Below are 22,112 nucleotides of genomic sequence, written 5' to 3'. Positions count from 1 at the left end.
TTTCGTGGTGTGGTGCACTATGAATTCCTTCCACCTGGCCAAACTGTTAATAAGGAATATTATTTGAGCGTTATGCTTCGTTTACGTGAAGCACGTCTAAAAAGACCAGAATTATGGGACAACAACTCTTGGCCAACAATTCCACGCATATCGTTCCGCAACCACCGTATTCGCATGATTTGGCTCCGTGTGACTTCTGGCTATTCCCAAAACTTAAGAGACCACTCCGGGGAACGCGTTTCGAGTCGATTGAGGAGATAGAAGCTGACTCGAAGAAGGTGCTGATGGCTATACCGGAAATGGACTATTTGGCATGTTTCGGGGATTGGAAAAATCGTTGGCATAAGTGTATTTCATCGAGAGGGGATTATTTTGAAGGGGATGAAATTGAATTACAAGAATAAATAAAGATTTTTCAGTTTACAACCAAATTCACCTTACTTTTTGCCCACGGTAAAAAAAGAAAATATTAATCCTGGCAATCCTAATAAGGATAATGGAAAACTTTTATCAAATTATTGCATTGTCATCGGTCCTTGGTAGGTGTGCAAAATTCCAAGTCGATCAGATTTTTAGAAGCCAGTGAAAATTAAGCTCAAAAATTCCGTTACATACATACAACCCAAGCTAATAAAAGTGTGTTAAAAAAGGTTATAAGTGAAACTGTTATATGTAAGTTTATGCTAAATACCAAACTTTTCGATTAAAATATCGAATTACAGCTGATCATAAGAAGTATTGCAAAGGCAACTCTCGTATATTAAATTTGTAGTTGATCCAAGTTGAACACTTAGTCGTCAGTTTTATATGTATTTATATACAATTATTTATTTTCATATTATGAAAAGAGTAACAATACAACAATTGTGACTTGATTGCTTCTATTTATCAACGTTGGACATTTTGAACTACCACTAAATTGCACTATCGCTAATTTTTTAAGGGTTGCACTTTCACTAAGACTTCAGTTTTTCAGTGTTTTAACTATCCGCTTATTGCATTAATTAGTTAGTATGCCCAACCCTACCATTTCTGCAACATAAAGTCTCCAAATCGTATAGAGAATATGAAATTATGTAAACTTTTGGAAATTTCTGCGTTTGAAAGGAAAATTCTGAATTTGAAATGGAAATTCTGAATTAGAATTGCAACTTTCTTAATATGAATTTAAAGTGGAAATTCTGAATATGGATTGCAACTTTCTAAACTAAAGCCGAAAAAGTTGCAGATGAAGCAAATCTTTGTTCTCCTGTGCGCTGCTTACTCCACATCAACATCTTCCATGCATTCTGTTAAAAAGCTCTGTTACATCAGTTGCTGCAAACGTCCGCTGTTAAGCCATTTCTGTCTTATTGAGAATCGTAACATAGATGCCTACACTTAACTTTCATTTCGTAGTGTGACAAAACACTTTAACGATTTCTGCATACAAACTCAACGAACTGATACGCTCGGTGCCATTTTGCAAAAGAAATATTAGACAGCAAGTGTCTACATGATAACATCGAACAAAGTTAAGACTCGCAAATGACAGATGTTGCGACGCGAATGATGGAAGGTGTAGATGTGGTTTAAAAACAAATTCTCTAATGGGTCGGGTGTTTGTGTCCTCTAACTTTTTTTTCTTTTAACAACTGCTTTGTTTTTATTTTTTACTACAAACAATAAAAGTTTACAATGATTATTACCGCTACAATTAGTTTCCAAGAGTTAAAAGTTATTAACAACAGCCGTAAGAATCAAAAAATAAATGTCTTATTTTTTTTTAATTGCCAGCGAACAGAACGATTAATACATCACTTAAATTTTTTTAGTTTCTAAGTTGGCAAATCTACTAAGTCTGCTGTGTCTGCTTTCGGCTATTATATCAACCTTGAGGTCACGATGATTGCCAGCATTGCTGATATACCAATAAGCTTTTGATAAGACCTCATATTACTTGATTTTATGTTATTTATTTTAATCTTGAAGTGCTCTTTCCTGTGGAGTTTTTCAGCGAGGATAGTAACAAGATAGCATTGCCACGACGGTCGGAAATCCATTATTTTCTCGGCAGATGGCTGTAGTGATCGATATCTCGTAAAGTATCGATCAACCAATTTAAAATTTATGCTCGTTGTCAAGGTGATATTTCACTCTAAAAAATTCGTTTGCTGATTTTGTTTATTCCATCCATTCATACGCCAACACCGTAGTTTCCACAATGTCTTTGTATTTAAATTGATCGGCAGTTTCATTATTTTTGGTATAGAAAACCGCGTCAATGTTCAAAATAAAAAGCCCAGAGCGCATTTCAACCACGGCTATACTTTAAAGGCTAAGACTAACTTCACAGTGATTTTCAAATTAAAAGAAACCTCAGAAAAAGAAAATTGAACAAATGTAAACAAGCAAATGTATGGGGATCAACCCTTAGCTTTTCAACCTCTCGTAAGTCATGTGTGTGAATTTCGCCCTCAACATATTCGCGTGCTTTGCGGCAACTGCTCCAAAAGTCACCCTCAAGGACTGAGTGCTCTGATTTTCTTAACTTCAAAATACTATTTTGATCCCCAATTTTCTCTGCTGAAGTTTGCAGAGCAGCATTAGAGTTATTGGCGCGCTTTGCTAAATGTCGACGTTCGGAATAGACTAAGAAAAAAAAGTTGTTTATGTTAAAAAATGTCGAAGCTTGTACTAAATATTAAAAAATTATAGCCGGGGTGATCAAAGCTTTCCTCGAAGCTGGTAACTCCTCCAAGACTGTCCATGCTTGAAAATATTCTGTTCAAATTATATAATGTTCAAATTAATACACAAATATATTTTCCCAAAAAACATTTACTTACACATGTATTTGAAGTACTCGGACCCAGGCACTTCACTCTCAAATGGACTCTCAGTTTTCGCTCAATTTTAAATGACATGTGCATTTTAAAGAGATGTGAAAAAGGCATGATGCGCGGTGTTCCCAATGCGCGAACTGAGTAATACTTTGCCGTGAGATACAGATGAAATTTCACGCGTACATCACGGCAATGCAATTTGTATCGATTTTGACCGCATTTTACGTGAAACACGAACTTAGTACTATGCTTCAAGCGATGACGACATTTTGCTTTTTCAACTCAAATCCAATTTTTAGAGCAGTTGCTATTCTGCAAAAAGTCTGTAGTGTTTGGCCGAACTTCGCCTACTATTTGCGTCTTGATGTTTTCCACAAATGGAAGGACCTACAGTTTTACGCCCCATCCGAACGGCTGATTGTTTGCCGAGAAGCGACGGCCGTTGGAAGAAACTTTTTCTAGCAATTGATATTTCTTGGTCGAACCTGTGCACTTCCAAATGCTAGACAGGCACTAACCTGAAGCGTTCACTTGAAATTAAGATAAATATGACTAACTCCATTTATAAAAAAAAGTTACTGCCCTGGAACATAATTTTGCTGAGTGGAAACTTATAGATGTGGTATACTATAGTATAGGCAATTAAAACTTCACTTCTTATCAATAACCACTACCACTAGATTTATGTTTTTTTTTTGAGTCTCCCGAAATTTGTGGGCATAATCAAAGGAGGTTCAGGCAACTCAACCTTGCTCAATGCTTACGGGCATTCTCTTATGTCATTGTAGATTGCGTACCCATCTTCACAGGATTAGGTTATGGTCCACTGGCTCCTGCCAATTCTGACGGAAGAAATCCACATGCGCTCAACCCACCCCAGCTCTTAGACTACTAAAGGAACTGCGTTTGGATGAGGTACTGTGATGAGTAGAGGCCCCATGAGGGCGAAGTGCAAACCTCATTTTCATTCATTCAGTCACTCATTACTATTATAAAGAATTTTCCAATAACAGGTGTTTTTTGAACGGGATTGCACTATCGAGAGATGATTAACGATTTTTTATGGCCGGAATTGGATGGTACTGATCTGGACAACGTTATTTTTAAGAAGACGGCGCTACGTGCCGCACAAGCAACGAAACCATTGATCTTTTACGCGAAAAGTTTCCGCCCCGTGTTATCTCTCGAAGAGGTGATCACAATTGGCCACCGAGATCTTGTGATTTAACACCTTCTAACTTTTTCTTCGATGCCACGTGAAAGATAAGGTCTACGCCAACAACACAGGGTTGATTCAAGACCTCAAAGATGGAATTCATGAGGCTATCGAGGACATAGGGCAGCTACTTTGCAAATCGGTTATGGAAATTTTCATGAAAAGGATATTGTCCTGTAAGCGTGGTCGTGGTGGTCATTTGCCTGATGTTATTTTTCACTATTAACGGCATACCTTCTTCTTTATAATGAAATAAACCTCCGATCATTCACATATATTAATAATATCAAAATAACACCTCTTATTGGAAAATTCTTTACAATGTAATTGCATTTATTGTGCGCAATACTGTGCGTATGTATTCGTTAATGATTTTTATTTCTTTGGCTCAAGCCATTAGTGTAATGACACTGCAGATGCCGAAATTTACAAAGTTTCATTTGAATTATATCAATAATAAGGGAGGTCTATTAATCATTTAGCAAACGTTTGTCAAAAGTTATGTCGCGTAGATCTTCAAGCGACTCCCTTCCTTTTTATTTACAATATATTCGTGCTAATTTACTTTATTCCATTTGAGTCTCACAATTTCACATTAAATTTTTTTCTATGCAAATTTTATTGTAAATAATTCGCATTCATTGGCAATTGTGGAAGTCAAAGCTGAAAATTGAAATTTCACTGATTGAGTAATTCAATTTGAAATTCGGACTATGTTAATTTCTGAATATTTTAATTAACATTCGGGTCTCATAGGAGTTCACCTAAACTGTTATTTTAATTTGCATAGTAAAGGCAAAATTCCAAAGTATTTAGTAACAGGCATTTCCCTAGGCCATATTGCGTCGGGGAGAAACGAGTTCCATTCATACATATAAAAGACACTACAAAAGTTGAAACTCACATCCATGAAGTAAAATGTGATATTTCAATAATTTCGTATTACGCTTACGTTTCTTGGTGCATATATACAGAGTATGTAGATGCATTGTTACAGTTAAGCCCCTTAATATAATATAAAACCAAACTTCCATTTCTATAATACACACTTAACATACATTACTTATATACATAATTTCCGCCGTGTGTCGTCTAGAATTACGCAATTCCAAAGAATTGCTTTATTAAAAGTGCAATAATGCATTTATTCACCTTTTTACCGAATTTGCATTACCGGCACTTGTCAAATAAACGGTCAACAATTCCAAAGAATTATTCACCCTGCTAATATGCAACATAGACAGAATTTAAACAATAAATAACACCGTAACCGTAATTTTAAGGCAGTCTTAAGATAGATTCAATAAAGAAAAGTTTGAATTTTATTGAACATCATTTTTTTTGTTCACTAATTAAAAATATCGAACTCAAAAGTATACATCTCAATATGTACTCGCATAAAAGTTGGTTCACATTTTTCTTTCACGCGTATCACGTCGTTGTTATGAAAAATACGAATATGAATACGACTTTGGTCAGGCGCTTAGCTGGCTCCCCTGACTTCCAAATATAGCTGCCTCCATCCCAGGAGTCGCAAGGATAAATACATTTTAAGTGCGCTTATACCATATTTTGAGGATTTTTCTCTGAGAGAATTTACCAAAATTTGGTGCAAAAAATAAGTCAACAAGAAACATGTTTTTGGATTACCATATTCAAATGCATATGTACAAAAAACTAAATAAATGTGTAGGTATGTCAAATATGTTGTTGTTGTTGTCATTGGTTATGGTTGTTCCAAACCCTCTGAATCCGAAATTGATTAATGTTTTCCTATTGGTATTGCTTTTGTACCTTATATACAGCCTACACAGTTTTGCATAATATTGTTGGTAAATAAACAATTCAGTAATGTAGACTCAACTGTAGTGGGAGTAAAGTTTGCTTGTTGTTGTTGTTGTGGCAGTTCATCAAGCCCTGACATTACGGGTGTCGTCATCGGCTAACTCATCCAACGGTAGACCCACGAAATATGCTGTTTCCATCGGTGGGGTCCAAAGGGAGAAGGGTGCTGGGTGAGTGGGTTTAAGGGGGCAGTGACAGTCGGTGGGTAGTATTGTGCGGCGTACTTTCACATGCGGGACATATGTAGAGTATGTTGTGATCAATTTTAATCTGCTGCAATATTCTGAACACAATTGTGGCAAGATAACGCAGGTCTCACGAGGCAACTGAAGCTCTTCGTCACCAAGTTTACGTCGTCTGGAAGTTCAATTGCAGAGTCCTGTAGTAATAGATTTTAAAAACTTAAACATTGTAGAATAAATAACAATTATTAATAGACTTCTTAATAGGCAAATAGTAAATAAAATACTGGCATGGAAGAATGCTTTTAAGCATTTCCTAATCATTTAATATACCTAATGAGAATTATAAAGCGGACAGTGACTCAGGAATAAAGTTAGAATTTGTAAACGCACGCCTCGTGTGAGGAAAAAGAAACGAAAAGGAGTTGATAGCTACGACGCCCTTCGTACCCGTCCCAACGACAGTCGGTTCTACATAACTGGAACGACCCGGATTTATATTCGGCCAAAGACTGTCACTGCAGCAGCATGCTTTTTGTTTTTGTTCTGCTGAAGACTGTGCAAAAATTGTAAAAACAAGCACAATTAAGTGCTTTAATTTATTTAAATAATGTAAAACCTTTTTCGTTTTAAAACTAAATAGCTGTGAAAATTTTCATGCATTTAAGGCATTTTCACATTCAATACAAATAAACAAATAATTTAAAATGACGCTATTAAGTCGATTGAATCAATTAAACTTTTTGAATACATTTATTTCACTTATACGCGTTGTTTGCAGTTGTAATTCATTGAAGGCTCTCATCATTGCTGGTTTGAGTTTTGATAGACCAGGTGATTAACCCATGAAAATTCCTTCTTCTGAGCTGTTTCTTCCTCCCACAATTTTTATGTGAAAGCAACAAGAGTTTAGAGATGTTCAGCAACTTTGTTTTCAAGGTCTTAGCTCACAAGCGACATGCTTAGGCCAGTGCTTGCAAGCATACGTAGTGATATTTTACGGATTATCCTATTTTCTTACTAAATTTAATCGTTCATTATTCTTTTGTATATTTTTAGTTGTTTTTTGTTTTTGACCCGTTTACTTTTCTTTGATCACAACAAATTGCTTCAAAAATTTGTTTGCTTTGCGTGCTGTCAAAGCAAAAATAATGCAGTGTTGCCATATTGCATGCTACATTGGATTCAAGAAAAATTTTATATTTTCTTCACTATTCGCTAGGTGGTTAGGGGTGAATCGAAAACAGCTATTTTCATAAGCCGGGTGAACAGTTTTGTAAAAATTTCGAAGAAAATTTGATGAATTTCTGTGAATCTCCTACAATGTTTGGAACTTTATTTCGTACGGTTTTTGTTGAAGAATGAGCCATTTATTTTTTGAAAATTGATTAAAACTAAATGCAAAAAATTATTTAAGAACATCTGTGTGTGACGGGGTGTGTGACTCCCACGGCAGATTGTTTCACCAGGCAATGGTGACACTGGGTCGGTAATTTTGTCACGCAAACAGTGCTGTTTTCAAACTACATTAGGGCCACAATTCAATAATTATAGTATTCAAGTTTTATTGAGATTCGATAAGATAAGGAATCTTTCTTTGGCGCATTTATATTATGGGATGGTTTTGGCATTGATAAATTGCGGTGTTATCAGAAATTGTTTGCGCTCACTTGGTTTGCTTGATTGTCCTTGCGATAAGATAAAGGTAAGCAAGGTATCACAATCCGATCACATATAATACATGGGCTGAAAAGTCCTGGGCCTAACAAAGAAAACACGTGTTTCTTTTTTTTGTTTGTTCAAAATTAGCTTTATTCATCAACGTAATTTCCATCACATCCACTTTCGTAGAACTATTTATCTTTCGCCTCAAAGTAGGCTTCAGTTTCAGCGATAAGCTCTTCATTTGTACGAAATGTCTTACCGGCGAGCATTTTTTGTAGGTCTACTTACAGCCAGTAGTCGTTGGGTTCTGTCGTCATCTGTTATTCTTTTGGTTTTTTTTTTTTTTTTTGTAGAGGAGGAGAAGCACTAAAAACCTTTGGCCCAGGCCGTGGTGTGCGATTTTAACCCACTTTCTGTCGCGCTATCGCCGCATCTGTTATCCTGGTATTTTGATCGTGGGCAAAATTTGTTTCGTTAGAAAAAAACCATAACATTTCAGACGCTTAAGGTTGTTTCATTTTGTTTAGGAGGCGTTCCGATCGGATAACTCGTGTTTGTTCCGACATAAACTGTCGTCTGCGCATAACGTAGGTCTTATACCGGAAACCTTTTTGGACAACTCGACAGATAAGTCCCTCAGAAACAATAAGTTCTTTCGCAGGGCTCCACATTACTTTCGAAGGGTCCTCGTCAATGTTCTCTTGCACTCGTTGAATAAATTTTGCCGATCGGACAGTGTCAGAACGTTCCTTGTGTTTTTATTTGCATTTTTCAACAAAGTCTGGATTGCCGCTAGATGCTTCCAATTCATGGCAAAACTCAAATTCGCAAAAAATTAGGTATTTCTAAATCCGTGTGATTTGCACATATAATGACGATAGCTGCGTGCCTCTTCATTTATTGTGTTAAGTTGTAGTCCTTTATGTCTGGAAAAGAACAAAAAAAATGATTTATTATTTATATATATATATTTTCGGAAGTTATATCAAAAACCGCATGCACCCTGTATATATAAAAATAAGTGAAAGTCCTTTAAAAGTTATATTTATTTGACCAGCTGCAGCAGTTTGGAAGCCTTGCAATCGAGTTTTCGTCTTGAAATTCATACCTGAATTTGCGATTACAGTTACGTTTTGGTCGCAAAAAAAAAATCGTTTTTTATTTCTTTTCATTATAAATAAAATATATTTTAATATCTATTAATTTGATTACAACCTTTGTTATTTCTCTTTTCAGTCGGAATCCACATCATCAGCTTCCACTAAATTCGCTCTTCTTAAATGCGTGTGGTGCAACCAACTGCTGGGTATCAATGATCGTCCCAAGCTATTGGAATGTCTACATGTCTCCTGCTCACAATGTGTAAATACGAAGTTTTCTGAATTAGATCGTACTATGCCGCCTCTCATACATTGCCCTGTTTGTAATATGGCCTCACAGAATGAGTTTATCATCGATAATCAATTTCTGATCGAGCAATGCACAGCCGCCGGTGATAACAGTTTGACTGAGGGTGGCTCCACAGATGCATCCAAAACGACCGTTACGGCTAATATAACTTGCAGTAGTTGCTCTGATAATGCCATAGCGACGTCATGGTGTGTAGATTGTTCCGAATATATTTGTGACAGTTGCGTGCAGGCGCATCAACGTCTCAAAATCACCAAGGATCACACAATTAAGCCAAAAGAAGAAGCCAATAATGAACAATTACCAGGAGCTGCTGGTGTCGATAAATTGCATATGTGTCATCTGCATCCGCAAGAGAAATTGTCGCTATTTTGTGAGACTTGCGATAAGTTGACATGCCGTGATTGTCAACTCAGCGATCATCGTGATCACAAATATAAGTTTGCGCACGAAATTGCCACTGAAACGCGGCAAGCGTTAAAAACGCTCGTCTCAGAAATCAACTATAAGCGCTTCCTACTCTCGTCCGCCACAAAAGTGATTGATGACCGACAAAAACAAATTGCCGATCGTAAAAAGGATCTCATTAAAGAGATCACAGCAATGGTAGTAAAAATCACAAACACAGTAAATATGCGTGGCAAACAATTGGCGATGCGTCTAAATGAGGTGTGCGATACCAAAATGAAAGTGTTAATCGAAAAAAAGGACGCATTGCAGTTGCTCTCCGACAACACTGACCATTGCATTGAATTTATGGAGAATGCCATGGAGAAGGGCAGCGACTATGCAATTCTGTCTAGCAAGAAATCATTGGTACGACATTTGCAGAAGCTGAAATGTCAACGTGCAGACATACCGAATCCAGAAATTCCAGTGCGGATTCAAGTACAGTTGAATCAAGTATCCGAACTGCAGAAAGGTAGGTGGAATTGCCCATTTCTTTTATTGAATTGATTAAATAAATAGAATGGAATTGAAAATAATAGAATCGAATTGAATTGATTTACATTGAATTGGATTGAATTGAAGTGAATGTAATGGGAAATAATAGAGTAGAATTATGAAAAATAGAATAGAAAAAAGTGCTAAAATTGTATAGACTAGAATATATATATATGTATATATATATACAGTATTTGCCAAAACTATAGCACCTCCCTCTTATATTGTTTGCGATTGCTGATTTTCTCAAAACAATAGGATCAGAATTACAAATTTTTTGTATTAGATTTTTGATTATTAATATTTTCACTTCTAATAAAACAGCATAGTTGTAACCAATCTTTTTATTTATTTATTGTAAAAAGTTTAACATAAAATTGTTGATACTATTAAAAAATTCAATGGATAAAACTAAAGCACCACCCCCCTATGTTAATATTCTGCAGAAAATCCCTTATTTTGGATGAGTGCTGCGCATCTTTTAGGCATTAAAACCCGAGCATAGTGGAGAAATACCGCGAAAAACTCTCGCCAGAATGACTCCTTAATAAAAGGTCACATTCAAAAGGATCCAGCAGTTACTTCCAACCGAATTAAAAACGTGTATGTTGTGTTAGTTAGTGAATGAACAATTAGAAGCCGAGCAGTTGAAGAGCAGGGTTGTTCAGTAGGCGGCCAGCTAAGAAGGCATTCATTTCAACAAAAAATAGAAGGGCCAGAATGGAATTTACGAAAGCTCACCTTGTGCCCGTGAGCATTCTCAGTTTATCCTTGGGGAGGGTATTGAGTTTTTTAAACCTCTTAGATTGTACCATCCCAGTAGGGTTTCCACCTGGTGTAGCCCCATAGTTTGGTGCCAGCAAATCTTCTTTAGCCCTAGCTCTTCACTCCTAGGCTTCTCCTTGATGGTGTGTTGTCCTATAGCAAGGAAAGGCTCGGGTCCTATTAAAGGCGAAGCCGCAGCCTCTCTCTCTCTCTCTTGTCCGAGGAAATGGCACCAAAGCTTCGTGAACGCACTGTACAATTCGAATACTGTGCTTCGGCACTTGATGAAAGTAGCGATATTTACGATACAGTGCAACTCGGTATTTATTTACATGGTATTGACACCAAATTTAATATTACTGAAGAATTTGTTTACTAAGTCCAATGCAAAGGCAACAGGCAAAGAGCTGTGCGATGAACTAAAGTCTGTGTTGAAAATGTTTTCAATTTTATTAGAAAAAATTATTGGGATACCGACAGATGGAGCACGAAATGTCAAGCATGAAGGTAGGAGTAACGGGAAGGCTATTTCAAGACATTAAGAAAGCCCCGGGAAGAAATATTCGCTAACCACTGTATAATTCCGCGAGAAAATTTGTGTGCGAAAATATTAAGTTTGCCAAATGCCACAGTACCAATAATTAAACCTATCACCGTGAATTTAAATAATTCTTGAAACATTCAGCATCTGAATATGGAGGCGTTTTTTTTTTAAATCGTTCCCACGACAGTCGGTTCTACGTAACCGGAACGACCCGGATTTATATCCGGCCAAGGACCGTTACTTCGGCGCCATTCCCCGCATATGTAATCGAAATATGTTGCAATTGTTCTTGGATATGAAGGGATATGCCCTTCCTCATTTTGGTGATAAAGAATGGATGTGCAATTTTGTGTTTCTTTTCGGTATGACTCAGTATCTCAATGATCTTAATATGGAACTTCAAAACAAAGGACAGTTTATTCACAATTTGTATGATAAAGTGCAGGCCTTTGAACGCAAATTTAAATTGCGTTACTTCTTAAAAACTCTCACAACAGACGCCGGAGCAGGTGAAGATGTCAACTGCAGGCTGCAACTGGCCGAACACCACCAGCAACAACGCGCTGTGGAGATCAACGAATGCGGAACCCATTCTTTGGCAAATCAAACGCAGAAAGTGACGATGGATAGATTACACGCTTAAAAACGTCGCCACTAGATAGCATCACGAGAATGGCACTGGACTGGAACTCGAAAAGGAGCAGAGGTTGCTGTCGGCCAAAGATCACTTGGCGAAGGTCGATGTTGCGCGAACCAGCAGATGCTGACATCACATGGCACGGCGCAAAAACAGTAGCCCAGAACCGCGTACGATGGGAGAGTCTTGTCGAAGCTCTATGCTCCCGAGCGGAGTGAAGAAGGATTTAAAAAAAATGTAGAGATTTTAAACTACGAATTTTCAATTACGATTTCAAATGAGCAAAGCTGAGAATACACCGGTTTCCATGAAAAAGTTTGTATAATAATACGGATTAAAAAAATTTATTTTAAAACATAAGTAAACATCGAACATTTTTATAAATCTTATGTGAGACCTGAGAAATTTTCGCTTTTGACGAAAAATGCAAAGCAAATGAAGTCTCTATTTGCGAACAATTTTATTCAACCATGAAATGAATCAACAATGACCACCTATTAAGACTGGGTGATGCACGATTAGAAAGCTGCGTACGTGTAACTACCTCATCAATTCTGGTTGATGTTGATCAGCGTGCATCAAAAAACCAATGCTAAATTTCTCTAAAATTCGAAATTTCTTGTGAATGTGTTTTTCTGTTTTTTCTTGTTTGTTGTTGTCAAAAAGGTTGGTCACATCTGTTTTATACAAATAGCGATTAATTGAAAACGAGACACCTGTTGCTAGCTTTGTTTTCAGTGAATCATATGATCTTAGATTAACTCTAAGGTTTATCTTAAATTTAGAATATTTTTAGATCAGTTTTGTTTCAAACCAAATTAGAGCGATAAGCTCAAGAACATAAATACCCTACGCTTTCTAAGTTTTCTAAATACAATTCGAAGTTTGGATTTATTTTACTTTCATTTCCTTTCCATTACAGTTATTTCTCAGCTCGGCACTGTTATTGTGGATGGTAAACCTTATCCCCCAACGCCATCTCCAAATGGCCCGCCACGCCAACAACCAAGTCCCAACATGGCACCACCGCTGCGGCCAGGTCTACCACCTGGCATGCCCGCCGGCATGTCTCCTACTGGTCCACCAAGCGGATATGGACCTCAGAATGGGCCACCGATCTACAACAACAGCTCTTCGGCACAGCAACAATTTAACAACATGCAAATGAACCGCAACTATGCTGCCGAGGGCGCAGGTAAGGGTACGCCAGCATGTCGTTCACAATTTGTTATTACACCCATCACATTTACACGGCTAGACGCACAGTTCGCACGACATTTAAATAAATATTAATTTAGCGTGCTTTCTTTGTTTCTTTTTTGATTTGCAGTTCGTTTTGGTGCCATGCCACCGGTGGGAATGCAACGCCAAGGTCAGCCACATGTTAGTTCCTCAACACACCCTCAGAATATGGGTATGTTTGATTGTATATGTGCACCTTCCGCACTTACCAACATACTTAAACATGTGTGTGTGTCTTTATTGATTTTCAGATATGAGCTTACGTGGCCTATTGAATAATCAAGCAGCGCAGAGTCCTAATCAAGCACATATATCCTTCAATGGGCCACCCAATTATCCGGGAGGTCCGCAAGGCGCCGCTTCTCCACACCAACAAATGGGCACCCAAATGAGGCCGCATTTTATGGGCGGTCCTCCAGGCCAACAACATCAGAATTACCCGCAGAATGCGCCTGGTGGACCGAATAACCCGAACTTTATAAACAATACTGCTCGTTTCCAGAATTATCAACGCATGTCGAGTCACGCGCAACAGCAGGCCGCAGTAGCAGCAATGTCAAGCGGGGGCGGACCTGGTGGCCCGTGCGGCAGTCAAATACCATCGCCAAACGCCATGCAGCGCCCGCAAATTATACCCAATCCTATGCAGAATGTAAGAGAAAAATTTTAAACTTATTTTACTGTGAAACTTTGCTAAATTGGAGTTTTTTTTTAGAACCTGGGGTTTCATGGGAGCCAGCCTGGCTTCAGTCCCGGTCCCCCACAGACTTCGCCACAAATGAATAGCAGCTTAAGCAGCATGCATAGCATGGCCAAGTGGCACATACCTCAGTCGGCGCAGCAGACAAATGGTATGACGTGTTTTTTGTTGTTGTTTGTAATTCAAAATATTTATTCTGCATTGTCTCTTAGCTTGTCCCCAACAAGGTCCGCTTATGCAATTTGCGAATGGCCGTCAAACGGAAAACTTTAAGATTTCCCTAAAGTCTCCTAATACACTGAAGAATACTACACCTCCAAATGGCAGCTCGTCGGCGCACAGTATGCAAGGCAATAGTGCTGCTAGCTTGCATGCTGCTTCGCTTGGGCTCGGACCAGCTGTCTCCATACTACCCAATGTTACATCAACGAATCCAAAGACACCGAGCCCGAGCACTAACGAGGTGGGCAGTAGGATCATTTGTATTTTTACGCATTCTCGCAACTTAGTTGCGCCAATGCTTTACTAAGAGCCGTATTAAAAATCTATTCCTTTTTACATATTTAGAACGCAAAAGATTTTACCGAACCGATTGACAAGGTTCGTGACGATTCTATAAACGATCTGATGGCCACCATTGCCAAATTGGACTCCAATGGGGTGCAAGTGTTGCCAGAGGGCCGCACCAAGACAACGTCGCCACAAGTTCACAGCTCAACCGACCTATCCAATACTCAAGAAGGTAAGCCATGAGTTATGACAAAATCTATTTCCATTCTAGTACAGTTGTATAGGTTTATATTCGGTTTGTCATCGAACATAGGACTGGCTCAATTTTAATGGAACAAAATATTTGTTGCATCGACTATTTGCCTATCATTTGTTCGATTATAGGCTCATGTGTTATTTTGCTTTCTCATCATGCCGTTTCATTAATTTGTAAAATATTAATCGCTGCTGGAAAACTTGCTTTTTATTAGCATAAATGCGCTTTAATTTGAAGTTTTGGAAAAAAAGAAAATTCAAAATTCTCAAAAAGTTTTCCAGTTTATTAAGTGTCTCTCATATCACTATTACTAGCACAGAAACTACAATATTTGAATATTTCATTCGTAAGTTGCTCTAATTAATCTACAATTACTTGTAACTTTGCTTTGTTTGTTTCTTTTTCGAACGTATCGAATCAAATCGTATTGTATCGTAATCGAATTAAACTTTCGTCTCTTTAAATAATGCATACTAATCATTAATGCCAATACATCTTTACACATACAAATACCAAATATTTAATACAAACACCCTTGAATACAAATACTCGAATAAACTGAAAACTAATTAGTTAATAATAAAAATGATCAAAAAGACGACCCGAACGAAGATTGGTGTGCCGTTTGCCTTGACGGTGGAGAGCTCATGTGCTGCGACAAGTGTCCGAAGGTGTTTCATCAGAATTGTCATATACCTGCCATCAGTTCATTGCCAGACGAGAGCGAAAGTTGGCAGTGCCTATTATGCGTGAATCTCAAAGAGCTGGCTAACAATGCGGATAACATACAGAAGGTGCCCGGCGAGCTGAGCCGGCTAGAATTGCAGGTCATGCAAAGGATTTGTCTCGAGCTGTACTGCCAGTATGAGCAGAGTCTACATTTCCGCGAACCAGAACCACCTACAAATACTGCGTATTATGAGATTATTTGCAAGTAAGATTTTACAGCGCCGTATTAAATGAATTGAGTAAACAAAAATGTTGATGTTTTCCTTTTTCACTTCTTTGCAGCCCCATGTCTTTGGATGTTATACGTACAAGATTGGATCCTTCCAGCCCAAATCATTACAAGGATATCGCTGGCTTTGTATCGGACGTGCGTCTAATATTTAAAAATACTTATCTCTTCTATCAAGTAAGTGACTCGAAGTTTTTCAGAATCCTACTGGATTAACTTTTAAGCGTCAATTGGATTTTAGAATAGTCTGTTGGATTTTAGAAAGAGTAAATTGAATTTAGATAGTTTATTATTGGATTTAAGGAAGAGGCTATTGGATTTCCAAGTGATTCATACACTATACATAGACTTCGGTTAAGTTAGCCAGGTTGCTTGCATTTGATTTCCATCCTCTAAGTTACTTAAACCACTTAAATCTTTTTAAGAAGGTAACCAGTCCTCCAGTGAGGGATTTTACAAATTTCCTAGACCTTCAAAGAAATATCGCCAAGATATTTGGCACGGCTTCTTTGAAGTGCGGAAGATTCACAGAGGAGATGTTGCATCGACCCAATTTCTTCTTCATTTTCACAGTTCCTGCATAAGTCATTGTGAGGTACACCCATTGTACTAGCTAGGGTGCCCGTTATAGCACTTTTGAAGACGCTGCTGATCTGTTGTATCCAAGCAGATATTTTGTCCTTTTAAAATTCACTTTTGGCCAGAGTGTTTTCGAAGCCCCGCAGTTAGTAGTCAGAGATCATCTTTTATTGGTTTCCGCGATTACACTCGAGTAAATTGCAGGGTATAGTTCGTTAAGAGGAATTCTTATATCCACATAGACTTTATTCTGATTTATTTTAAATATTGCTAAAGGTTCACATTATAAACACTTTCGACTATTGAGTGAACGAGCATAAATTGGTGAGATTCACTTGCCTTTAATCGCTCACTTGGCCGAGTACTCGATGACGTAGCAGCCGAAGTTGCTCGCACAATTTTGTTTTTCACCTTGCCACTACCTATTTTGCATCGTAGTGCTGTTTGAACGGCGAATGGGATTGGAAAAGCTTGTGGTGAGCTTACTTCTTGTACGAGTAAGTTTTGCCGATCACTGCAGTATATCTAAATAAGTTTTGCACAATTAATTTGGAGCAAATTCTGATTCAGGTTTAATCATCTCTTGTTCTGCTATTCTACAAGCCCTCTTCAGTTTTTAAAGAATTCTAATGAGGTGATAGCGTTTGGTCTGGCCGTAAATCCGACGGCTATTAGCCGAATATCCTCACGGTGCAAACTGTTTAAAAGCTTATTCTTACTGAAATTGGTAGGACATTTTCTCAAAAGCTCTTAAAAATTGGGTTAAGAAATTAGTGTACTCGCTTGGAGTATTTTCATGATTGCTTTGATTTGGCTTAGGTTAGGTTAGGTTGAAGCGGTTGTCCACAGTGGGACACACACAGGCTCATAGCCAATTGTCATTTGAAATAGGGTAAATAAGTTTGTAGCGCATAAAGTATTGGGCAATTGTTAGAAAATCAGTGCATACTTAACATATTTTTTCTTTTCATTTTCATTCTTTTTACGCAACCTTAATTTATTACAATATTTATTTATTTTCTTCAATTTAAAGGAGGATTCAAAAACATTCACAAATGCTAAGTATTTGGAGAACTTTTTCGAAGAACAATTGACCAAATGGCTGCCAAACTTCGCCAACAAGTCCAACAGTATTGCAAATACTAATATCAACAATCTTACAAATACCAGCAATAATAGTGCTTCCACGTCGACAGCAGCATCCCCAGGTCTCATGAATCTAGCAACTGGTGCTCTAGGCTCGCCGGGTAGCATTGCGTCGATGGAGAATGGCAGGAAGAGTTGCAGCGCAGCATTAAGTGGTGACGATGACTCATGCAATCCGCCGAAAAGATCACGTAAACTAACCGAATAGGACAAATTTAATCAGCTACTTAACACCATGCTAGCAACAATCAACAATGGCAATGAGAGCGAAGAAGCACTCGCTTTGCTCAGTCTATGCTGTCCCCCACAGACTCAGCCGCCGAGCCTACTTTTCTAATACCCAACCAATGGGTAAACAATTTAATGCAAAATGACGCAAAAGAGTTAATAAATTTTGTTTATAACAAAAATTTTAAACATTTGCAAATCGTGCGCACGTGCTAGTTACAGAGTTTTAGATATACTATATGTATGCATATATTTTTTTTGAAACTCTTTAACGAAAAGTTTAATGTGTTCAATGGTGAATCTACTCGCAACAACATTTAAAATACTGATTTAAAAGATTTTATTGGCATCGAATTTACAAAAGAAATTACACCGCACGGGTTGGGCGCACTACTGCGATTTGCTATACTGTCTTCAAAAACTCAATTAAAGTAACTTTGAGAAGCTTCCCACACTATGACAACAAAGAGTAAAGATTAGAAAATGAATGAACACTCCTATGAATATAAGAATATAGACATTATTTGAAAGACATCGTTTCGAAATTAACTATATGTTGTAAAGTTCTTTATTTAGAGTATTAAAAGGCAAGAAAAATGAGATGACTCATTTTGAACTTACAAAATAAAAATACAGTAGTAGCATGTAATCATTAAACATAAAAAAAAAATTAAATTAAAATAATTGCACTCACTAAAATTAAACTAAAGCTGCACCAAAATAATCTTAAGAGCGCAAAGAACAAAATAAAAAAAGAAAACGTATTTTCACTGTATAGAAAAGAAAAATTCTCATTTGTAAATAATATAATGCATTATATCATTAATAATGATTTACAAATCAAAAGTATAAAATATACCAACCAATATATGGACAAGCACATATTTCGCTTGGGATAAAACAACTATCAAGAAAACAAAAAAAAAAAATATCACTCCCACTACTAAAATACATGCGAAAATGAAGCAAGCAAAGAAGAAATAACTGAAATTTGTTGTGTTATTATATTTGATTATATGAAGCGATAATTTTATAAAAGACAACTCTTTAACGCTGAGACACACACCACATTACCAAATTATTCTTTATATGGCGAATTTATAAATCGAAAAATTTTGTGTTTCTTTTGATGAGCGAAGTTCGGTTTTGCGATTTTTTAGGCAATTGCATTTGTAATTTTGGCCAGCTGTGAAAGATACGCAAATTCCCTACCTAAGTGTATAAGTTTCAAAGCATAAAAGTAAGCTGCTAATAAAATCTCAATTTTCTAAAAAAAAAATCGATACTCAAACTCAAGCATCGTACATTACGTTCAGCAATATGGCAATTTCCCAATATTTATAAAATATATGCCGAAGCACACTTTCAAGTAAAATTTCAAACCGAGCCTAATTATTTAACTCTTTTGCATCACCGCTCGAAATGCGCGATGTACTCAAAATACCAAAATACTTTTACTCTCTGTTCTAACGAAAAAGAATGCTAAAGGATTACCAAAATTATTTATTTTCCTCAATTTTTTCAAAAATGTTCCTCATATTTATTTTCCTTTAACAAAAAGAAAAATTATTGCGAATTATTCCGTTCCGTTGTTGATAAAAGAGAGTTTTTGTTTGCGCGCACAATTCCGCTCTTGGGGATAAGAGAGCGTTTTTGTTCGCGCGGACTATTCCGTCGAATGATGCAAAAGGGTCAAAGATTGTGCGCTGCATAGTTAACTAGCATCACTAACATAATATACCTGGCAAGCAGACTAAAAAATTGCCGTTTTCCCAAGTTCCCACGGCAGTCGGTTCTACTTTACCGAACGACCCGGAGGATTTATATCCGGCCGATGACTTTCACTCCAGCAACATTCCCCTTACATGTATGCAGAATGTTTACGCTACTACAACAACAATAATAGATCTTTTTCAGTTAAAAGCTATTTTCAGCCATTGTTGCACAATAATTTTTTGTATTAAATTTTTAGTCTGGGGAAAAGAAAGGAAAAATGTTTGCGCCAATGGTGTAAAACTGTTATATGGTCGATCCTTAGCGCCTGGACGATGCTACGACTACTAACATGCCGGTTAACTTCGGTCGTATGCGATTTTATCGACATTTTCTTTAACATCAAAACTGCCTGAACGGAATAGAAGACACTAAAATTGCACGCAATTAACTGTTACAGTGCACCATCAACACCATTCACAATTTCAGCGGAATGGCTTGCATTTTCGCCTTTATTAAAGAAAAACAATGAAATGTACCGAATTGTATTTTCTCTTTGTTGACTTCCATTGCTAACACCCTGTGGCTCACAAATGACTGAACAAACAAAATTGCAAAAGATTTTTTTTAGTGTGAAATGTCACCTTGACAACGAGCTCACGTACAGAAAAAATAATGGATTTCTTCTTCCTCGAACTAATACTCGTATATGTACACTCGTATATCTGAGGCCAAAATTACTCGCCCACTCTTGGCAGCTTTGCATTCAAATCTAACTTTGTGATAATATAAATTAGACCAGCGAAATTTTGAAGGAATTTTTGTGAATTTAAAAAAGGCCAATAAATCAAAGTCTTTAGAGCATAAATACATTTTATAATTGCTGGTTTGCAATAATGCATTCGTTTCTTCTTCTTTAGCTTGGAAGGCTTAAGTATAAGTGCTCACGTTATAACTATAAATAGTTAATGATTGGATTAATTAACTACGGTCATGTAAACGTACGAATTACATATATATATATATATATATATATATATATATATATATATATATATATCATATACTATATATATAGTATATAATAAAGCATTAAAGAAAGCATAGCGTAGACTTTTTCTAGTATATCGTATATATGTAACTCCTCATACCAAGTATTTAAAATATGACAAATTAAAAAATAAGACTTTTTTGGTAAATTTTCCCAACTAACCAAGTTATGTTAAAGCAGGTCAACCATGTTGAAAAAGTATTTAATAAACAATATAGTATTTTAGTTGCAAGTGAAGAATCTGTATGCCTTGCATAGTGTTTTGTTTTTTAATGCCCCTATGCATATACATACATATGTAACTATTGTCTAGTTTATTATGACCATCATACATATGTAGATACTAAAAATAGAATTAGAATTAATTGAAGTAAAACCCAATGAATTGAATGTTAGTTAATAATTATATTTTATATAATATTATGCAAAATGTACATGCCAATAGTTATTTTCATTATAGTAGATATTAAACCATAACAAAGATGCACTGCAAACTGTTGATTGCAATAAAATTCCATGCTGTAACTTGTACAATTGTGGACACACCAACATACGTCGATAAATATATAATAGTATGCGTTAGCAATGGGGGAAGCCCTTCGTAGTGGATGTATCCATAACCCATAATTGACGATTTGCATAGCTAGTATGTTAGCTACACACAGAATATTACATACGTATAGCACTTAATACAAATAGAAAGCATATTTCGTTTCGTTATCAGCAGTTTGCAGGATTTGTAAGTAGTAATTCTATGCAAATAGATGTCGTAAAAATTCACGTAAATAGATATTGTTTTCATAATAATTTTATATGCACATTTCTACAAAAAACACACACAAAATACGTATACACATGCATACATACTTATTGCAGATAATTATTAAATTTAGTAGATTTTATGATGGTAGAGATAGTTTATAATTTATAAAAAAAGAAAGAAAAAATCGTTTTCCTTACCATGTTGCAATGAGGATGAAATGATATGGTTACTATGATGAGGGGTAGTTTAGAAAATACATGCGTATATTTGTATGTGGGCACGCATGTCAAAGAAGTTGTAAAACCTACTGCATTATTTCTAAGCAAAAAAGATATAAATTAATAAACAACTGGATATTTAATGTAAAACAATAATTTGTGTTGTCTTTGTTACATGCTTAACAAAAGGTTGAGCGGATATGCAGAGGAATTTTGGCGGTTTTCGACAGGGCAGATACACAACAGACCAATGTTTCACATTAATGCAAATACTAGAGAAACACAGAAAGTTCGAACTGAATTTGCGTTGTCTGTTCATTGATTTTAAGGGGCTAGGGGTAGTCAGAGTTTTCAAAAAATTAGATTTTTTGTTGCATTTGAAAGTATAATGTCCGGAGCGTACGAGAGCAAGTGACTAGCAGCAGTTGCAAGCAAGCAGATAAGCGCTCGATGACACTCGAGAAGGTAGAATGGTACATAGGCAACAGCAAATCGATATTGTGGAAGCTGCTATGACGGCTAAAGAACTATTATATGGCCCAGGAATAGATGACACAGTGTAAGTAATATGGGTTCCAGGACACTCCGGTGTTCAAGGAAACGAAATTGCCGATAAATTGGCCAACCGTGGATCAGCGGTTCCCCCACAAGGGCCAGAGCCAATAATCGGAATCAGTTCCGCAGGAATCATGAATTGGATCAGCGATTATGTAG

General features: G+C 36.7%; 1 protein-coding gene across 3 annotated transcripts in view; it reads left to right on the top strand.

Moving 5' to 3' along the window:
• Positions 1 to 21,556, top strand: part of LOC128862514 (E3 ubiquitin-protein ligase TRIM33) — an 85,281-nt gene extending 63,725 nt beyond the window's left edge. The window contains exons 2-11 of one of the 3 annotated variants that reach the window (XM_054101192.1): positions 8,970 to 10,065; positions 12,957 to 13,229; positions 13,365 to 13,448; positions 13,528 to 13,928; positions 13,992 to 14,127; positions 14,189 to 14,439; positions 14,544 to 14,718; positions 15,316 to 15,676; positions 15,754 to 15,877; positions 17,313 to 21,556. In XM_054101192.1, coding sequence (XP_053957167.1) covers positions 8,970 to 10,065; positions 12,957 to 13,229; positions 13,365 to 13,448; positions 13,528 to 13,928; positions 13,992 to 14,127; positions 14,189 to 14,439; positions 14,544 to 14,718; positions 15,316 to 15,676; positions 15,754 to 15,877; positions 17,313 to 17,633 — 3,222 coding nt within the window. In that variant the 3' untranslated portion in view covers positions 17,634 to 21,556. Of the gene's footprint in view, positions 1 to 8,969; positions 10,066 to 12,956; positions 13,236 to 13,364; positions 13,449 to 13,527; positions 13,929 to 13,991; positions 14,128 to 14,188; positions 14,440 to 14,543; positions 14,719 to 15,315; positions 15,677 to 15,753; positions 15,878 to 17,312 lie in introns of all 3 variants that reach the window. The other 2 variants (XM_054101182.1, XM_054101199.1) reach the window with 2 other exon arrangements.
• The last annotated feature ends 556 nt before the right edge of the window (positions 21,557 to 22,112 follow it).

The sequence above is a fragment of the Anastrepha ludens genome, chromosome 2, assembly GCF_028408465.1.
Source record: "Anastrepha ludens isolate Willacy chromosome 2, idAnaLude1.1, whole genome shotgun sequence".
Taxonomy (NCBI): Eukaryota; Metazoa; Arthropoda; class Insecta; order Diptera; family Tephritidae; genus Anastrepha; species Anastrepha ludens.
This window is presented reverse-complemented; position numbering and strand designations above follow the sequence as displayed.